We start from the raw sequence: 19,676 nt of genomic DNA on the forward strand, positions 1-19,676 counted from the left end.
CTGAGAGGTTTGGCACCAGGTATTGAGGGAGGAAGACTAACAGTGGTTTAAGCCATAGAGACAAAGCCATGGGAGCTGAGCAGAAGCTTTGCTGGGCCAGAGGCTGGTCCTGCAGGATGGGCTCCGTGTGACCTGGGAGTGATGCTGTGCAGTGTCCACAGAACTTCTCCATGTCTGGGACGAGGCACCTGGGAGCTCTCAGTGCTTCAGATGCTGCAGCTCGGGGGCTGTGAGTGGTACAGAGAGGCAGGAAGAAGCAGGAGCCAATGTGGATGAACTCTGAGGCTCAGGAGGCAGAGAGAAGTGGGGTGCAGGCAGTGTGGGGACACCTCACAGAGCCTTCAAACTGAGATCAGGTGCTGCTTTCTGCTGGGAGATGGTGACAAAATCAGCATGGGGAGCCCTGGAAATGCCTGCTCGGGATCCATCCCCGTTCTTAGCCTTCACATCCACCTCAGGAGAGCTCAGTGGGGTCATGGGGTCTCTGATGAAAAAAACCCACAGAGAGAGGCTGGGGGCTCCTTCTGCCCTGGGCATTGTCCATCCAGACCGTGTTCAAGGGGATGTGGCCTGCCCTGAGCACCGGGCTCAGTGGTGGGAAAGGTCTGGGGACGGCAGGGGTGCGGCTGCAGGGGCTCCGGGCAGCGCTCGTCCCTCCAGGAGCTCTGCGGAGCAGGAGCCTGCGGGCCGGAGGGGCTCCGCAGCGGGACGCTGCCCGAGACGAGGCTGGAGCCAGAAGCGGAGCCGGAGGCGGGAATGGAGCCGGGCTGGTGTCTGAGCTGGAGCTGGGGATAAAGCCGGGACTAGAACCGGAACCGCAGAGAGAGACAGGGCTGGAGCCTGGCTGGGGCCGGGGCTGAAACAGGGGATGGAGCCAGGACTGGAGCTGGAGCCAGGAATAGAGCCGGGGACGAAACCGGACCCGGTGATGGCACCCGAGCTGGCACCGGGGATGGAGCTGGGCATAAACCCGGGAATGAAGCCGGAGCCGGGGATGGAGGCAGGCGCGGAGCCGGAACGGAGCGCGGCCGCCACCTGGTGACAGGCCCTCACCACCCAGCGACAGCCCCGGGCTCCGGCAGCCAGGGACCCGGGCTGTGGCTGGGACGGGGCACCGCAGGGACAGCCAGAGCCAGGGCAAGGCACAAAGCCGTCCCTCTGCGAGCGTCTCTGCCCCTCCAAGGGCTGTTGGCCGCTCTGTGACTCGAATCTGTGACTCGATTTCCCCGTGAAGGGCTTTCACCCTTTCCCCCGGCAGGGTGAAGGCCAGTGGGGTGCCGTCGGGACACTGCCCACCCCAGGACACGGCTGGCTCGTGGTGTGAGCTCACAGACAGAACTCTCAGCACGAGAGAGACCCAGCAGTCAGCAAAGAGCCCAGGGCTAGGGCTGTCACATGGCCCTTGGTCCCCATGTGGCCTGGGTGCCTCCTCCTTGTCCCCTGGCAGAAGGGACAATTCTCCAATCTCATCCTGTCCTGGCATGGACACTTCAGAGGCCCTGTGGGATGCCCAAGCTGCACAGTGCCTGCCCTGGCCTCAGCTCTGCTGTCTCCAGGCAGGTGACAATCTGCCCACGGCCCTGGTGGATGTGGGGGAAGCAGCACCACGAGGGCCTCTGTAGGGATCACAGGCAATTCCAGAGGGAGAAGCCTCACAGCTCTCCCAGGCTACTGTGGCTGACCATATCCCCCACTGTGTGCACCCAGCCTGTGACCAGGACACCTTCACACACGGTCTCATGGTGGAACAGAGCCCTAGTGGAGCCCCATCCTTCCCATCCCTCTCAACCCCAGCATGCCTGGGTCTCAGCTGAGGTCTGGGCTGGGTCTGGCTCAGCGAGAGCCCTGCTCTCCTCCTGTGCAGAGGCTGCTGCCATGCCCCAGGATGTGGGGACAGTGTTTCTCCCAGCAAACCTGTTCTGGAAATTGTGAACCCCTGCTCATGCAGCACTGCCATTCCACCTTGGCTCCCTTTGGACTTCTTCCAGATAATCTTTTGGGCTCCTCTATACAAATTTAAAATATATGTATCTTGCAGTTGTTTCCAATTGCAAAGTTCACAAAATGCAAATTTAAAGTAATTTCTCACCTCGCCTCTCCCCTTTTCCAGCAGTCCAGGCAGTGCTGTGACTCTGGAGACTGGCGCAGATCCCATGTGTTCCCTGGGGCTCAGCTGGACTAACCTGACAGCTGCGGTGCATTCCTGGGGGCAGCAGGACCTAAAATCTTGTCCTCTCTCCTTCCCCTGCATCTCACAACCCTTCTCCTGTGTGCCATGCCCAAGCCAGGGGCCAGCAGGGTGAGGAAGTGCTTCCTTCTCCAGGAGCCAAGCAGTGGACACAGTGTTCGGCATCATCTCCATGCTGCCACGCATGCCTGTGCCTGGCAGAGGGGCCGTGGGCAGGGGTGGTTTGGCCGTGGGCAGGGGTGGTCTGGCACTGCCCCAGCACTGCCCCTGCCGTGGGGACACCCTCACACCCTCTCTATGCTGACAGGAGCCTGGACCGCCTGGATTCTGTCGAGATCCTCCTACCTCCGAAGTTCCCGACCTGGGAGGAAGAATACAACCAGATCTCTGACAGCGTCAATGAATCCAGCTGCATCAACCAGGTGAGGTGCTGAAGTGCTGACCCACTGTACTGGCACAGCCAGCGAGGGAGGAGACCAGCTCAGGGGAGAGAGAGCATCTTCTTCCCTCTTCAAAACAAGGCGCTGGCTGTGCTCCAGGAACTGTACAAGCTGTTCCCTGGCAGCTTTACCAAAGTGTCATGGCCAGCTTCCTTAGTCAGAATTCCTATTAGACTTCCTTTCTGCAGCTTTGCCTCCTCTCACACTGCTGGTGCAGCCGAAGTCCCTCTGCCACAGGTATGGTAGCCCAGAGGGTGCCCCACAGTGCAGGGGGAAGCTCAGGGCTGCTCTGGGTTCAGGGTCCCACTGTGTCACCCCCAGAACCCTCTGCAAGGCTATTCAACCTTGCTGCAAACCTCTCATGCCTACTCACTGGGTCCAGAGCTGGGGCCAACTTCCTCTGGTGGTGTCCAGCCTGGGACCCTGCAGCACTGAGTCACCAGGGACAGTCAGCCTGCTCAGCTCAGGATCTCACGCCTCATGCAGCAGGCTGGAACCAGGAATAAGGTGCCCATAATTTGGGAGGCTGTCCTGCCAGCCAGCTGGGGATGTCTCTCTTGGATATTCCCGGGCCCCATGACAAAGCCAAGGATGCCTGTGAGTTGCTGGCAGAGGGTGGCAAACCCCTTGCTAAGGGGTGGGTTCATGCCCTGACTCCAGCATTTGGGATGCAGTCGATGCAAACTGGGTCTGACTCCCCACACTATGGGCATGCGACTACTCTGAAGCTCCTTGAGGCTGGGATTGCTCTGGAGCTGTCTCACAGGCCAGGAGTTGACCAGTGCCAGGATGAGCCTTTGCAGAGGTCCCATGTACTCATCTCAGCCCTTTCACCACAGTGATGGCTCCACAGCTTTGCCCAGAGAGCCCAATCACCCTGAGCGTCTGTCCCATCTGTTCCTGTGTGTCTGCATGGGGACATGTGCCCACACAGCTGCTCTGTGTATGCAGGGGGGGCACAGCAGCAGGGTGGGCATCAGGAGCCCCAGGGTGAGGCAGGGAGAAGGGCATGTCCTGCCTGTGTTCCCATCCAGGTTTGTGGGGGGCTCTGAGCCCTCCCCTGGCCCAGCTCAGCACCTCCAGCCCATTGGCTGGAGTCTCCTGCTGTCCCAGAGCAGTCAGAGTCATCAGAGGAGAGCAGGGGCAATGCTGAGTGTTCCTGTTCCCTGTGGTCAGTCCTGTCCCCTGTGCAGCAGCAGCAGCAGCAGCAATATGCTGGGTGTCTCAGTGCATGGTGGGCTCAGGACCATCTGTCCTTGTCCTTTGCATGTCAGTCCATGCTGAAGCCAGGTCTCTGCCGGAGACAATGGATCTGTGCTCTATCCATGTCTAGAGCTGCTATCAGGAGCTGAGTGCAGCACTCCCATGGAGACATTGGGAGGGTCGTGGAGCGGAAGGGTCTGAGCAGCCCTTGACATGCCCAGTGCTACCCAGGCAGTCAGCCCAGAGACAGACTGGTGGCACTGGGATGCTTGCCTGCCACACCCTGCCACAGCATCCACTCACACGTGGGGCTGCTGCCATCATGTGCACTCTGCCAGTGTCCCCCAAACCCCAGAGAGTTCAGCTGGTTGGGATTGAGAAGCCTCCCACCAACTGTGCATCTGTTGATCCAGGATGGAGCTGATTCAGCCACCAGTGCATGTTGGTCTCTTCCAGTGCTAGAGGCAGTTCCTGCTCTGCCCTCACTTTTGTGTGACTTCCAACACCATCCTTGTGTGTCCAGCCAGACCCCAGTATCTTCCCACATGGAAACATCCCCAACTCTGACAGACAAGTCCCCTCTGCTTGGTTTTGTCCCCACTCAGCTCCACCTTGCAGCTCTCTGGCAGTCCAGGGATCACCAGGTATGGGTGTTAGCCCCCCCCATCAAAGGGGCAGAGCTGGTGACCCCAACACTGACAAGCCCCACTGTAAGCTGTGCCCTGTACCAGAGGGCCAAACCCATCCCCAGAGCCAAGCCTCTTCCCTCAGGTACACTTTGAACCTGGGTTCTTCCTGAGATGGGTCATCTTAGGCAGGTTGGGCTGAGCAGAGCCCCAGGGCTGGAGAGGAGGAGGAGGTGGCCATGCTCCCATGGGCAGTGCAGTGTCTGTCAGGTGTCTGTCCGTATGCCGAGTGCGTGCCGTGGCTTTGCTCTGCTGGGGAGGCAGAACAGCTTCTATGTAGCTTCTTCTGGTGTGGGGAGACAGCAGCAAGGTGGCCAGCCCAGCCCTGGAGGGTGAAGGACAGTATCCCCCACATGGAGCACTCGGACTGCCCACAGCCGAGGCTCTGCAGGCTGTGAGGTGCTGCCGTTGCTCAGGGCTACCCAGAGGTGCTCGCTGGGAGCCATGGCTGTCTTGTCCAGCTGCCCCTGTGTGCCGAGGGGTGTCCCAGCACAGTGTGTTCCCAGTGTCTCCTGTGAATATACGCGGATATATGGTGCACACAGCAGGCTAAATGCTCAGCAGCTTCTCCCGTGGTTGAAGTGTCCTGTGGAGCTTTGCCATGTCCGTGCCGCTGTCTGAGGGGTCTGTGTGCTTGGCATCTTACAAGCTCTGCAGTGCTTGTGCAGCAGTGCAGGAAGTGTCAGCAGCAGTGGCCCCAGGGGATGGGTGCCTGCTCCCCTTGTCATCGGTCCCTGTGCAGTGACTGTCCGTGTGAGGGGGTCCCCTGTTCTTGGCCTTTAACCTTCTCCAACTCTTTCTTCCAGATCTTTGGACCCCCCTCACTTATCCCTCAGATATTTACCCATGGAGAGCAGGTATTGTCCCGCTGGTGTTTCTCTCATCCTTCCTCACAGAGCCTTCTGGGGCCAGCCTGGATACCCGCGGCAGGGTGTGAGGCAGACTCCAGGGTCAGGCCATGCCCAGGCCAGTGGCAGGAGGAGGAGGAAAAGAGGAGGAGAAGGCAGCACTCCCAACCCAGGCACTGCAGGGCAGCTGGGGAACTTGGGTCCTGGGCCCAGCAGGGGCTTAGGGACTGTCAGTTTTAGGGGGAAAGCAGATGAACTTCTTGAGCCGAACCTCTTGGAGCTTAGATGCCAGGGCTGGGCAGAAACAATGTCCTTGAGAGCCAGGAGAAAGGAAGGGCCAGGAGAGAGGGATGTGGGCAACGGCGCCAGTCTCAGCATCTCTCATCTATATTTCAGAGCAGTCTGCCCTGGGCTGGGTGTGGTTTGACCTGGCTGAGCCTCTCCCAAGACCAAGTTTGCCCAGCAGCTGCCACAGGAGAGCAGGGCAGGGCTGTGGACAGGAGGGAAGGGAGGTGGGGGCAGTGGGAGATCTGCCCCTGCGCTGCTCACCCCTCACCACAGCCAAGCCCTCTCCTGGCCCTCACCAGACCCCCAGGGATGGGGCTGGGATGGATTCCGAGGTGCCAAGGCAGCCTGTCCCTGGGCAAGTGTGGAGGCTGTCCCCCAGCCCACACCTCTCCCTTCCTCTCTCCCCGAGGAGCATGCGGCCCCGGTTGGGGTCTCACATCCGAGGCTGGGGTGTCCCAGCTGTGCTTGGACAGGGGCCCTGGTAGAGGCTGGACTGGGATTTTGGCCCCACGTACTCTCACCAGCAGGACTGGGGATGTTTCACATGCACTGCGCTCGTAGGTGTGCCCTGCTCCACAAGCAGGGACCCTCTCGCCTCCAACGAGGGCCTCCTCTTCCCTGTCCCAGCAGAGAGCCCGGACACCCTGTGCCCCAGCAGCACTGACCACTGACCACTGCACCTCCCGTCGCCCCTGCCGTGAGCGAGACCACGCAGGAGTGGCCGGAGGGTGAGGAGCAGGAGGGAAGGGAAGGGCAGCCGCAGGCAGGGGCTGACTGGGGCTGCCCCTGTCTCCTTGCAGGCACCCGAGCCAGAGCTGGGCGAGCAGTACGAGCCCGTCTGCGACTCCACCTACAGCGAGGCCGAGTCGGCGGCTGCGGAGGTGCTGGACCTGCCTCTGCCCAGCTACTTCCGATCCCGTAGCCACAGCTACCTCCGCGCCATCCAGGCAGGCTGCTCCCAGGAAGACGACACGGGCTCCGTCCGCTCCATCTCCCCGCCGCCCACGGGCAGCCTCAGCGGCAGCAGGACCCTGCCCACCAACAGCAGTGAGTGCAGCGGCGTGAGGGGCCGGGGCGCGAGGCCAGCGGGGCCGGGGGACAGGGGACGCTGCTGTCACTGCCGGGGGGCTGTCAAGCATGCGAGGTGCTTGGCTCGGGTACCTGCATCCCCCGCCGTGGTTTTCCATGACTTTTGGGGGCTCGTGGGGGCTTGCTCTGGCCCTGAGAGGATGGGAGGCAGCCGGATATGGGTGCTGGAATGGCATACGGGCTCTGGGTGCTACATCAAAGGAGGTGTGACAGCAGGTCAAGGGAGGAAATTCTCCCTGCTCTACTCTGCTCTCATGAGACTCCTTCTGCAGAGCTGCCTCCAGCTCTGGGGCCCTCAATACAAGAAAGACGTGGAGTTGCTGGAGTGAGTCCAGAGGAGGCCACAGAGATGCTCCAAGGGCTGGAGCACCTCTGCTCTGAAGAGGCTGGGAGAGTTGTGAGTGTTCACTTGGAGAAGGGAAGGCTACAGAAGATTTTAGAGGTCAGTGAGGTGCTTGCACAGGCTGCCCAGAGAAGCTGTGGCTGCCCCCTTCCTGAAAGTGTCCAAGGCCAGGTTGGACAGGGCTTGGAGCAACCTGGGATAGTGGAAAGTGTCCCTGCCCATGGCAGGGGTGGGACTGGATGAGCTTTAAGGTCCCTTCAACCCAAACCATCTCTGTGACACATAGAAAGGCCCCAACATCCCTGGCTGTAAGGTACAAACAGGTCTTGCACTGAGTTTCAAGGCATTAATAAGCCTTCCTGAGCCCCAGAGCCCAGCATCCCTGTGCTGAGCCATAGCAGCATTTCCATGATACTCCAAGTCACTTGATTTCCATTGCTTTGCATCATTTTCTCCAAGGCAACATGTGCCCTTCCTGGCTCTGGCCCACCCCAGTGAGGCTCAGGTGTAACACAAGGTGTGAGGACCTGAGGGGTCCCATCCTGGGGGCATAATTTTGAGAACTGGTTAGAAAAGGTGATACCTTGGTGTTCCTGAACACAGTAGTGCCTGGACATCGTGCAAGGCAGATGCCAGAGCAGGAGGAAACCAGTGCCTCCACAGGGCTGTCCATGGAGGCAGCACATCTTGTCCCCACAGGGACAGCAGGGTCAGGCCCAGTGGAGATGGTGGCTCTTGGCACCAGCTCTGGCACCGGGGGGGGGCGGTTCAGAGCAGTCTCAACTCATCTGCTGTGGGCAAAGCTGCCCGAGCACTGGGATGGGCTCTTGGTGGGAGCAGGCTGGAGCCCCATCCCAGCTTTGGGCAGAGTGGGGAGTGGGAAGGGAGGCACCAGCAGCCTTCCTGCCTGGCTCCAGGCCTTCTCCCCAGAGACATGGGCATGACCTCACATCTGCCTTCAGTGGTCTGAGCTGCAGGGGCATCCTAGTCAAAGTCCACAGGATGAGGCAGTAACTGGAAGAGATCCCCTGGGAGAGGGACTCAGCCCTGTCCCTCCTTCCTGCCACCCTCTCCACTCTGCTTCTGTCCAACACTCTTCCCACCTTGCTGGCCCTCTCCCACAGCCTTCTCCTTGCTGGCTCAGCACTGCCGAGCTCAGTGCTGCCACAGTTCCAGGCTGACACCGGGCAGCAGCAGCAGGCAGAGCACAGAGGGGGCTTCCAAAATGCCTGGGTGCCACCTCTCTTTGTCGTGACCCAGCACAGTTCTGCTAGTTCCCAGAGCATCCCCCAGCCCTTCACGTTGGTTCCTGGTGCTTGGAGAGGGAAAGGGTTTTGGTGGAGGGGTGGTGAGCAGAGAGGAGCATCTGTGGTTGTGCACGCACAGGACAGGGGAGGCAGGAGACACATCTGGACAGCACTCACACCTCTGATCAGCCATCTGGAAATCATGGAATCATTTTGGTTGGAAAAGCCCTCTAGGATCCAATGATCCTTTAGGATCATTGGGTCCAACTGTTAACCCAGCACTGCCAAGCTCACCACTAAACCATGTCTGCAAGTGCCACAAGTTTTTTGAACACTTTCAGGGATGATGACTCTACCATTACCCTCAGCAGCCTGTGTCAGTTCCTGACCACCCTTTGTGTGAAGAAATTTTCCTTAATATTCAATCTAAACGTTCTCTGGTGTAACTTGAGGCCATTTCCTCTGTTCCTGTCCCTTGTTCCCCGGGAGCAGAGCCCAAACCCCACCTGGCTCCACCCTTCTGTCAGGGAGTTGTGCAGAGCCAGAAGGTTCCCCCGAGCCTCCTTTACTCCAGGCTGAGACCCCCCACAGCTCACTCAGCTGCTTCTGGTGCTCCAGCCCCTTCCCCAGCTCTGTTCCCTTCTCTGGATATACTCCAGCCCCTCAATGTCCTTTCCCTGAGGGGCCCAGAAATGGACACAACACTCGAGGTGCCTCAGCCATGCCCAGCACAGGGGGACAGTCACTGCCACACCATGGCTGGTACAGGCCAGGTGCCCTTGGCTTCTTGCCCACCTGGCTCATGTTCAGCTGCTGTTGACCAGCATCCCCAGGGCCTTTTCTGTGCATCCGTGAGGCTCTAAGTGGCTGGTGGTGTGGGAGAGGGGCCTCCCGAGCAGCAGGTAGCAGCTTGGTGGTATCAGCCCGGGCCAACAGGGAGAAGTGAGTGCATTGTCACCTGGAGGAGTAATGGTCGCTCGTGGCCTCTGCTGCAGGCAGGGCTCTGGGACACGACAGAGAGCCTTCACCCAAACACACCCCAGGGATACATTCCTGCATTCAGCATCCATGCACCAGCCCAGAGGAATGGGGACATCCACGAGCCTGCTTCCCTGTGAGGGGGTTCAGCTTTCATCTCTGTAGGAACACATCCTAAAGAGGCAGCAGCAGCAGCAGTGCTGGGGCCAACACAGGCTTTTTGTTCCTTGTGGGGGCCATGTGGGGGTTGGATGCTAAAGCAGAGGGATTCAGGCACTGTCAGAGGGCAGGAGAAGGGACAGCAAGCTCCATGCCGGGTGTGTGGGGAGCACGGGGGAGAGCCCTGACAGCTGTCACACCCCTGCCATGCCAATTCCTCCCACTAATGCCTGTGTCACCGGCACATTACAAGGCAATTATCTCCCATTTGACAGCCAGCGAGACAGATGATGAGCTGCCCTTGATCAGCCTTAAACAAAGCTTTGTGCGTTGCACAGCCGGAGACTCAAAAGCCCCAGTGGAACCTATTCCTCTAATTGCCAGGCGTGCGGTGACAGCCGCGCCGGCTCCCAATCACCACAAAGGGCTCCCCAGCCCCGGCTCCTGCTTATTAGAGGCAGCTCTGGGAATTGCTTGTTTAATAGACTGCTTGCAATGCAGAGCAAAATAGTTGATGTCCAGGGGAAACAGGAAAGCTGAGGTGAGCAAAGCAAATACAACAGGGAAAGCTCATACTCGAGCTCTTCCCAGTCATCCCTGTGCCATCTGATAACACCACCCTTCTTCAGAGCATCCTGCCCTGGGATTCATCAGCCTGTTCCCAAAAAGCTCAGGTGTCCAGCTCCTTATCTTCAGATCTCTTGCAGGGACACCAGGGCTGCACACACCTTGTGCCCATCCATATACCAGAACTTTGCCAAGCTCAGGCTGGGCAGGAGAGGACTACCTGGGAGAGATACTCCCAAAGGTCGGGACAGAACAGCTGCCCTCGGCCTCCCACCTGCTTCCTGTCTTCTTTGTGTTGCTTTTGTTTCCCTGTTTATGACTAAATTAGAGAGTTGGCTCCTGGGCCCATGGCTGTGCTGGGGACCCCGCCCTGCCCTGGGAGAAGGCAGGTGCCAGCCTGGTCCCCGAGCACTGATGCTCTTGCAGGGGCAGCAGAGCTGTGCTTAGGAGGAAGGACAAAGTGCCTGCACCCCTCACTGTGCTGGCCCAGTCCCCAAGGGCTGGCTCACTGTGGGATGAGTTTCCACTGCTTCTGGGAAAGTCGTGTATCCTCCTCCTCCTTCTCCTCCTCTGTGTGTTGTGATCCCGGTCTCTGTGTAGGCAGGCAATTTCTGTTGCACTCCTCCTGGCTGTCATGGCCTTCTCTCCTGTGTGGAGAAGCAGCAGCGATGGGAAGGCACAGGGAGCTCATGCCAGGCCAGCAGCCATCTCTCACCCAGGGGTGAAGCACCACTGCGGCCCCTCGCTAATCCCATCGGCCCAAGCTGACCCCACACGGCCTTTGGGAGGGACTGTTATCATTCCCTTCAGATTTTCTCCTTCTTTTTGACCTAGATTTCACGTTCCAGAAATAGCTTTCTCTGACATACAAGCAGGAAAGGGATTAGAGGGAGAGTGTGTGTATGTGTGTGCCAGGGAAAGATTTCTGTTGCATGCTCCATCAGTGTTTGCAGAAGAAAAAGGGGCACATATATACATTCTGTGATGTGTTCATGTGTCTGTGGGACACAAAGAAATCAATGACAGCTATTTCTGTCCACATTTGCCAGTTCATTTTTCACCTCTGATCTTTCCCTTGTTATTATGGAAACTCCACCACCGCCCTGTGCCCAGCCAGCACTCCCTTTTCCCCAGGAAGCTGTGCCATGGCCACAGTCCCACTCTCGGCTCCACCCCCAAACGCAAACCATCTCTGTCTTTATGTGCCTGGTGCTCTTTGCTGCCAGATTTCAGCGCTCCCATGGGCAGCACCCGCGCTGTGAGCTCGCTGCCTGCTGCAGGCACGTGCCTGGCACCCAAACACAGCTGCAATGGGTTTGAGCCCGCAGAAATGCCACTCGCCCAGGTCCCCGGAAACGGGGGAGCTGCAACCACGTGTGATGCTGTGCTGGCACAGACGCAGGGGAGGTGAGCACCGCTCCAAGGTCCTGGCCAAGCCTGCCTTCTCCCAGCAGGGACCTATACTCCTATAAAGGAGTAGAAACAAAGGCAGTTGCCAGCATTTCTCTTTGCTGATATGGTCAGAAAGACAAGTCCTTCTTGTTGCTTGCTTTTATCAGCTTTTATAGCAGGAAAGGGAGTTGGTGGTGCTGTCCTCGTGGGAAAGGAGAAGCCAAAGCACCAAGGGGGGCCTCAGCTCACTCAGAGCCTCTGGGAGGGCAGCACCAGGAGTCTGTGCACGGTGCTGTGCTCTGCCCGTGAGGATAGCTAGCTGGAGGCCAATCTGCCAGGTACACAGACACCTGAGGTCTCTCCTCAGGCCGAGGGGCCTGGGGGCATCCCCACACACTGGCCATCCTTGTGACCCAGGTGAGCACAGAGCTGCTCTGACACGAGACAGTCACAGGTGCCCCTTTCTGTCCCTGCTGTCGGTGATGCTCAGCCCCTCTGTGGCTCACCATTGCTCCAGGGCTCGTGCCATCACTGGGGCAGCCCAGCAGCGACCAAGGACAGCCTTAGCTGAGACAGACACACACATGTGCCAGGAGAGCAGGGCTGGGTGGGGTTGACTGAGGCTCTGCAAACAGCCTGGAGCATTTTCTGGATGTCAGACAGTGCAGGCAAATGAGCGTTTCTTTGTGTACGTCTTGGTCTGGGTTGCTTTTCTTCTCCTTCATGCTCTCCCATTATCTTTTCCATCTACTGAGCCATGTGGGTATTTCTGAGGATTCAGGAAGAGATTGGCAGTTCAGAGCCACCTGGGAAACCCTGAACCGAAAACAAGTTTCCTTTTTTCCTTGGTAGGCAGCGGAGTGGAGGCCCTAGGCTGAGGGTCCCAAGGCTCAGGGCTGACTGTGTGACCAAATCCTCCTTCTGCCTCATTGTGCTGCTGCTTCCAAGAACAGAAGCCGCAAATCCGCTATTCGGTCGCTGAATGCCGAGGGCGGCGGCGGCTCAGCCCTGCGGAGCCGACAGCACTTGAGCTCAATGCGCTGTTTCCCATGGCGTTTTGATCGCTCCTTGCTGCAGACCAGCCCCTCTCTGAGTGCTGGGAGCCCAGCGAGCCATCAATAAATCACAGCAGCAAGGAGGGATGGTAGCAGCGAGGGGCCGGGCAGCACACGTGCTGCTGGCAGGAGCCACGCGGCAGCACCGCTGCCTGCACAGCTACGAGCACTGCCCAGGGGCCGAGCACCACTCACCAGTGCCCACACCACGCTGGGCTGGTGGGCATCCGCTGCCCGTCTCGGTCAGACAGCACACAGAGGGCACTCCAGCCTCGCAGAGCTGTCTCCAGCCCCAGTCCAGGGGAGCCTTGTGCTCAGCTCCGTGTGTCGGCACAGGATCAGAGGGATGGAGCTGGATCATCCAGCCCCCAGCATGGCTGTACCCGAGTGGCTCTGCCCTAGCAGGCTCGTCCCGCAGCCCCACGCTGTGCCAGCCCTGCTACCCTCCGCACCTTCATCCTCCATCAGCCCTGCTCAGGCAGCCCCAGGGGAGGCACAAAGCACAGCCCCAACACAGCCCCCGCACCTGCTGCGCACCTGTGCCGCGCCACTCCCTCTCCCCGTGCCCAGCGGGAAAGCACTCCAACAGCAAATCTGGGACCAGGGGAAAATACCCACAAGGGAAACCTCCTCGTCCCACTTGTTTCTTTTACATGTATTTCCCTCTGCACCGGAGGGTTCCTCCCGGCGATCCTGCAGGAGGTGCGTGGCGCCCCTACACCCGCCGCCCACAGGGGTTCCACCGCGCCCGCTCCGGGGGCAGGAGCGGCTGGAGCGGGAGGGACACTGGGGGGTTTTCAGCCAAACCCACATTCGCGCGTGGGTAGGACCGGGGCCGCGCTGGGGAAGATGTCACCTCGGTTGCCGCGACAAGGAGACAAAGCTCCCGCGTGGGGTGGGAGCGGCGCCCGCTTTGTTCAGCAGCGCTAGGCACCCCCCGCGGCAGCGCCGGTGCGGTAGCAGCGGACATCGCTCGTGTCCCCTCTCGGCAGTGCCGGAGGTCCCGGCCGAGCCGCCGTATGTCCGGCGGAGCGGAGGGACCCACGCGGCCGTGGGAGCGCGGCGGGGCGGGGCTCGGGGCGGTGCCGGTGCCGGGGCGGGCGCGGGGCGGTCCCGGGGCGGGGCGGCCGTTTAATGCGCGGCCCCGCCCGGGCGCGCGGCCGGAGCGGCGGGCGGGCGCGGTGAGTGCGGCGGCGGCTCCGCGCGTCTCCTCCCTTCTCCAGCGGCGGCCGCACGAGTAGCCGGAGCGGCCCCGGACCGCGAGCGGCCCCGCCGGCGGCTCGTCCTCCTCTTCCTCCCCTCCGCGGGACCCAGGCCGGGCCGAGCGCCCTCGCCCCGCGCCCCCCCCGTCTCTCCGGTCCCCTCCGCCCCTCTTTGTGTCTCCCATGGCTTTGTGTCTGGAGCTCCTCAGGCAATGTGAGTGACCGCGCGGGCGGGGGGCCGAGCCGGGCCCTGCATGGCTGCGGGCGGGGGTGCCGCCCCCTCCCTCCCTCGCTGCTGCCGCTGCTCCGCCGCTTGCCGGGCCCGCCGCCCCTTCCGCTTCCCACGCGCGTCCTGGGCCTCCGTGGGAGCTGCGCGGCCGCGGCGGGACCGCCCCGCTCGGCTCCGGGCTGGGCTGGGGCGTGGGGGCCGCTCCATCCTCCTCCTCCTCCCCCGCATGCCGCCTGCGCCGCGGGGAGCCGGGCCCGGGCGGGGGTGGGCGCTGCCCCGGTGCCAGCTCTGCTGTGCCCGTCCCCCCGGGGCCATGCGGGGTCAGGCCGGTGCCCGGCCCGGTGCTTCAGGTCCTTAAGGAGCCCCTGGGTGCCGCAGGGAAGGAAGCGGCGCTTCACTGAATGCGTTCCCCGCCGGGGAACGCGGGCCCTTTCTTTGGAGAGGCGTTCGGATTCTTCCTCCGCTGGAGAAGAAAAGGGAATTGTCTGGGCGAGGCACGGAGCTGAAGGCTGACATTTCGCAGCGCAGCGAGCTGGCACCTCCCGGCCAGAGCTGGCGCTGAAAAGTCTCTTTTTTTAGCCTGGGAGAACAGGTCCTGGCTGAAGGTACCTGGTGTGGCACCCCAGCCTCGAGCCGCCTGCCCTGTGCAGGAGTTGAGGCTGAATCCCTCCGGATTTAACCGCAGGTGCAGCTTGGCGTTTGTCTGCCTTGCAGGAGGGTGGGGATGTTACAGTTGGTTGTGAGCAGTGAGTCAATGTAGCTCTTAATATTCTCTCTAGTCTTGATCGAGAGGCTCAAAAAGGAGGATTGTTTGCAGGATGCTGTTGGTAGGACTAATATTAGTTACTCTGCAAAGACCTTGACCCCAGGGTGTGCAGGAAATGTCTTTGAGACAGGAATGGAATTAGGACCTCTAAATCCTAGGCTGTAGCTTGTCACTTGGGGGAGGAAAAGAAGAAAAGGGAGAAAAAAAAACCCTACAGCATGTGGCATTGAATCCTAAAATAAATTCCAATCATGTGGGATGATAACAAGCCAGATTGCCAAGTCGTGTAAGTTGGCAGACTTGACTCCAGAGGGTCCAAATTACTTTGCTGGTAATTGCTCTTCCAACAGGCACTTGGTGCTATGAAGTTACATGTTCTTGAAGGGGTGGAGAAAAGTGTAATTATTGATCTAATTCAGTCCGTTTGGCTTTCAGATAAAGTATTGATGTATCTCTTCCCAGATCTTCAGAGGAGGGTTATCTGCAGAATTTGTCTGTTGCTGGCAGGCGTGGAAAACCTAAAAACTTATCTTTAAGGTGCAAATGCTAAACTGTCACATGCTATTTTTGCATCTAGCTTGTTGCTGCTGTCCCTCTTATGTTGTGGCAATGTAAGTTTGGGGTGCAGCTGAGGGCCCTGGGATGTGTAGCATGGCCCTGTAAGTGCTGGAGTGTAACTGCTGTGCACTGTGCCAGCCTGGAAAGGATGAGACCCTGGGCAGCAAAGGTGATAATGGAAGAACTTGGTTTCTGTGAAATGTGGGTTGTGTGTCTGTAGAATCCAGTGGGATTTGGCAGAGCACAGTGTGCTAGGAGCCCCACAGGTCCCTGTGTGGAAGCATAGTCGGTGTCCCAGCACACACCATCAGCTTGTTTTGCTCATAACTCTGTGTCAGTCATTGGATACTTGGGTGCTTAATCTGTGTGTGGTTTGGATTTGTGGTCACTTCTGACTGCTCAGCTCAAGGTTATTCTGCTGCTCCAGCCTGATGCTTGGGAGACCTGCTGCTCCGTGAGAGCGTTCCTAGCTGTGTGTGCTGCTAGAGCAAGAGAACTTTAAAAGCTTTTAAAGGATAACTACTGACTGCCCAGCATTTACAAATAGCTGTGTGTCAGTTTTTGTCTCCTGTATGGATTTTCTTGTTTGAGTTACTGGGATAGATTGGAGTGAACTAGTCACTGACTCTGTGGAAGTCACTCTGTGACACTTTAATTTTTCTCATAACCCACTTAACGCACACCTGCAGAGGGACGGCTGCAGAGCCACGGTGCAGCAGGGCTTGGTTGTGCCTCTTCAGCTGATACTCTTGCTTTGTGCAACCTGCACAACAGCCTCAAATATTTTTTAATGGATTGAGGAGGCATAATTGGATTCAGAGCAGTGCAAGTTACAGGGACATATGTGAGCTGGAAGGATTAAGGCTGTGCAGGCGGGTGGCCTTGTTCAAGAAAAATCCACTTTAATTTCTGCAGTGAAAAGTTGTCAGTGTGTTTCCTATCAGAGCTGATTTAAAAGGGAGGGGAGCAGTGCTAAATATGATTGCTGTTTGCTGTGAAAGGCGATTAGAGTTCAGGCTGTTGGATGAAGTTCTGTGAGGGCTGGAGTTAGGAATGGTGTATTCAGGTCTCTCCAGAAGAGCTCATGAAAAAAATTATTTCCCTTCTCTCCTGGTCTCCCACCTGGAGAGAGGCAGAAGTGGGGTGCAGAATGACACCAGGGTTTGACATAAGCTGCCTTTAAACAAGTGAAAGTTAAACTATTTGCAGATGGGCCAGTTTAGAAGAGAAGGAAGTATTTAGAAATTTTGTCCACTTCAATTTGTCTTGCAGAATTAATTAATTGCTGGCCCTTTGGTGCAAATGGGTGCATTAAGTACCAACCTTCTGTCCCCTGGAGAAGCAAGGGGAGAAACAGCCCCACAGCTGAAGTCCTGAGCTGGGCCTCAGCCCTGAGCTTCACTTCTCTGCCACTGCTCTGCCAGGGCCTGGCTTGTAAATGCAAAAGACCCCATTGCAAAAGCATTTGTGATTTCCACTGAAAACGGTGCGGTCAGTGCTCAGATCCATCTGCCCACATGAGTCTGGCCTCTAATTAATGGGCAGCATTAAGGCAGGGCAGTACCAGTGTCTACATAGCTCAGTGTGGGCTGCTGGTGTGCTGTCACAGAAGGTGACAAGCATTCTCAGGGGAGTTAATGGTCCCCCAGGACTGGAGACTTTGGTTTCCATAGAGGACAGGGCTGTGGGTTATGCAGTGCCAGGCCTCTTCCCAAATTTCTGTACATTTAAGAAGACAGCTGAGTGCTGATTCTCACCTCTTTCCCTCCTTGGTGCTGAGTTTAGTCTTGCAGTGTGAATTGCCGGTAAAGGCACAGGGGCACGTGCACCTACTGAGACGCAGGCAGGGTGCTTGATGCCCACATAGGTGCTGCAGCATCACCTGAGCAGACAGTGCATGCAGGAACTGGGTTATACCCACTGTGCTGCAGGGTCTTGGGGAGTGAAGTTTGTCAGCTCCTCTGGGAACACCAGGAAAATGAAACTAGTCTCTAAAGGGACTCACCTTAGCCAGGCTGTAGCTTGGTGCATCTGACAGCAGTGCTCAAAAAAGAAAGTGAATGTGCATAACTTTTAAACCTTAGCACTATTATTTACATCAAAGATGTGTTGACAGTCAATCTTGTGTGTCCTATTTAGTGCTCTTCATTAAGAAATCCAGTTTTCACTGCAGTGATCTTTTCAGAACCTAGTTCCAAGAAATCAAAGCTTAAGCTTTGTCTCTCCAGTTTGAAGTTTGACCAAGAAACTTGAGTGGCCAGTGTTTCAAAGGTAAATTCTTACCTGTGGTGCAGGTCTGTCAGAGCTGGAATTAAAGTGGAGATCAGAAGTTGCTTATGCCTTTCTACTGTTGCACTGTCATAGTGCAAGGTGATGTTTGATGAAAGCTGAAAGGTATTTAAGAGTTGATAAAAGGGAATTTTTATTGCAAGTTGTTTTCATAAGATCAGTCAAACTTACAAGTATTATTTGTCTTCTTTTGTTTCTATTCTGGGAGTGGTTGAGATCTACCTGAACAGAGCCTAGCCAGGCATTTGCTGTGTGCAGGAGGGATCTCCAAGCCTAAACTTCTTACCCAGAGTAGGCATATCTCCAGCTGTATTGAATTGTAAGTTAAAATTGGGAAGTTAAAACATGGATGCTGCATCCCTCTTAGGCCTTACATATAAGCCAACTCTCTGTGTCTAAAGCCAGAGAAAGTGTCTGCTGTGGAATTGTCCCCAAGGGAGTCCCTGGGCCCTTCTGAAGGCCCTCATTAGGAGCTGTGTCCTTGCTTGGCTGCCAGCCTGGTCAGTGCTGCTCCGTGGAGAACAACATGTGCAGGACAGGTCATGGGCCAGCACGCTGTGGCAGGGCTCTCAGGTCATGGAGTGGCTGTTTTGTGGGGAACCCTCCTTTCCATTGTCTTGGACACTGAGTCTTTTCAGTCTCTCAGCTTGCCCCAGACATGGGGTCCCAAGTCACAACATTTCTGTGCAGGAACTCTTCCAGGCTTTGGTGCACGCTATTGAGCAGCTGCCAGAGTTGCCAGTCTGAGCTGCCGCTCCAGCAACAGGCCTCGGATGGGAATTCTGGCCTCTCAGCACTGCTGCTCTGAGCACAGCAAGCTCCATGGCATTGCAGGTCTGCTGTAATGCCCCGCCTTGTACAGTCTGGGCTGGAACTTTCCAGGGAAGATGGGTGCTGGTGGAATAGAGCTGGAGAAGTTCTCCCGATGCCTGAACCGCTGATCAGATTAGATCCCTTGGAAGTACAAGGGTGTTGGACAGTGCTTGCACCTCCTGAGCTCCTGGCTCTGGACAAAGCAGCTACTTTATTTCCAAAGTATTGGTTTTCAGTGGTGCTCAGGTTTGCAAGAGCCAGGCCTTGAGCGGGGAATCCTGGATGCTGGGAAGCAGAGCCTGGCTCACCAGCAGCCTGTTGCCTTGGCCACAGCGCTGCTGCTGTTGGCCTTTGTGCTTGGCACAGGTTCAGTGTCAGTGTTGCTGTCACCCTGCAATCTCCTCGATGTTGCACTACCAGCAGTGTGGTACACATTAGCTTTTATCACTGCTCCGTTGAGGGCCTCGCTGGAGATGAGTGCTGCAGAGTGCCTGGGTGCTGAGGGGAGGCTGCCAGAGTAGCCCTCGGAGCCCTGCTCCCTCCCAGGAGTTGTTCTCGCTCGAGTTAAACACTGAACCAGGCTGACTGGGGGAATCAGGGCTTTGGGGAAGGCAGACAAAAGGCCTAGATGGAGCTGTGGCTGCTGCTGTGAATGCTACTTCCCTGTCAGCCGTCACAGCTGTGTGAGGGTTTGAACACGCAGGTCTGACAGTCTCGTGTTCGTCAGATCCACTGGAGCCCAGTGCGGGCACCGGCCAGGAGCAATCCCTGCCTTTTGGCTGTTCATCTGTGTGATGCTTTAATTCCTATTTGTACTACATCAGGACTGATGAAATGTGTGGGGTTAAGAGATAAAAGGGAGACAGAATGTCTTGAGTGGCGTGCTCAGGGCAGCAGGGCAGGGACCGAGGACCAGCCTCAGCTCCCAGGCAACCAGCAACACGACGAGAGGGCAGAGTGCTTAAGATGTGTTTAGTTTGGACATCAGGAGGCATTTCTTCGCGGAAAGGGTGGTCAGGCAGTGCAAGGGGCTGTCCGGGGAGATTTGGAATCCCCATCCCTGGAAGTGTCCAAGGAAGGACTGGATGTGGCACTCAGTGCGCTGATCTGAGTGACAAGGTGAGGGATCAAACATTGGACTCGATCTCAGACGTCTTTTCCAATCTGCTGAATTCTGTGATTCTGTGTCAGCAGGAGCCGGCTGAGCCCCGGGAGCCGTGGGCTGGAGCTGGGAGATGCCCGGTGCTTGTGAGACATGCTCAGAGCGGATTTCCCACGGATGCACAAACTGGACAGGGACTGTGCTGCTGCGGGGGTCGCAGCGGGAGCCGGTGCA

General features: G+C 57.7%; 1 protein-coding gene across 6 annotated transcripts in view; it reads left to right on the forward strand.

The window, feature by feature from the left end:
• DLGAP4 (DLG associated protein 4) overlaps window positions 1–19,676 on the forward strand; it is a 144,910-nt gene that overhangs the window by 90,845 nt on the left and 34,389 nt on the right. For 4 of the 6 annotated variants that reach the window (XM_085079063.1, XM_085079065.1, XM_085079066.1 and 1 more), the window contains 3 exons: window positions 2,496–2,610; window positions 5,324–5,374; window positions 6,454–6,700. In XM_085079063.1, coding sequence (XP_084935189.1) covers window positions 2,496–2,610; window positions 5,324–5,374; window positions 6,454–6,700 — 413 coding nt within the window. Of the gene's footprint in view, window positions 1–2,495; window positions 2,611–5,323; window positions 5,375–6,453; window positions 6,701–13,677; window positions 13,900–19,676 lie in introns of those variants that run through there. The other 2 variants (XM_085079064.1, XM_085079069.1) reach the window with 2 other exon arrangements.

This window comes from Lichenostomus cassidix, chromosome 20, assembly GCF_008360975.1.
Source record: "Lichenostomus cassidix isolate B80296 chromosome 20, HeHo_3.0, whole genome shotgun sequence".
NCBI classification, from domain to species: Eukaryota; Metazoa; Chordata; class Aves; order Passeriformes; family Meliphagidae; genus Lichenostomus; species Lichenostomus cassidix.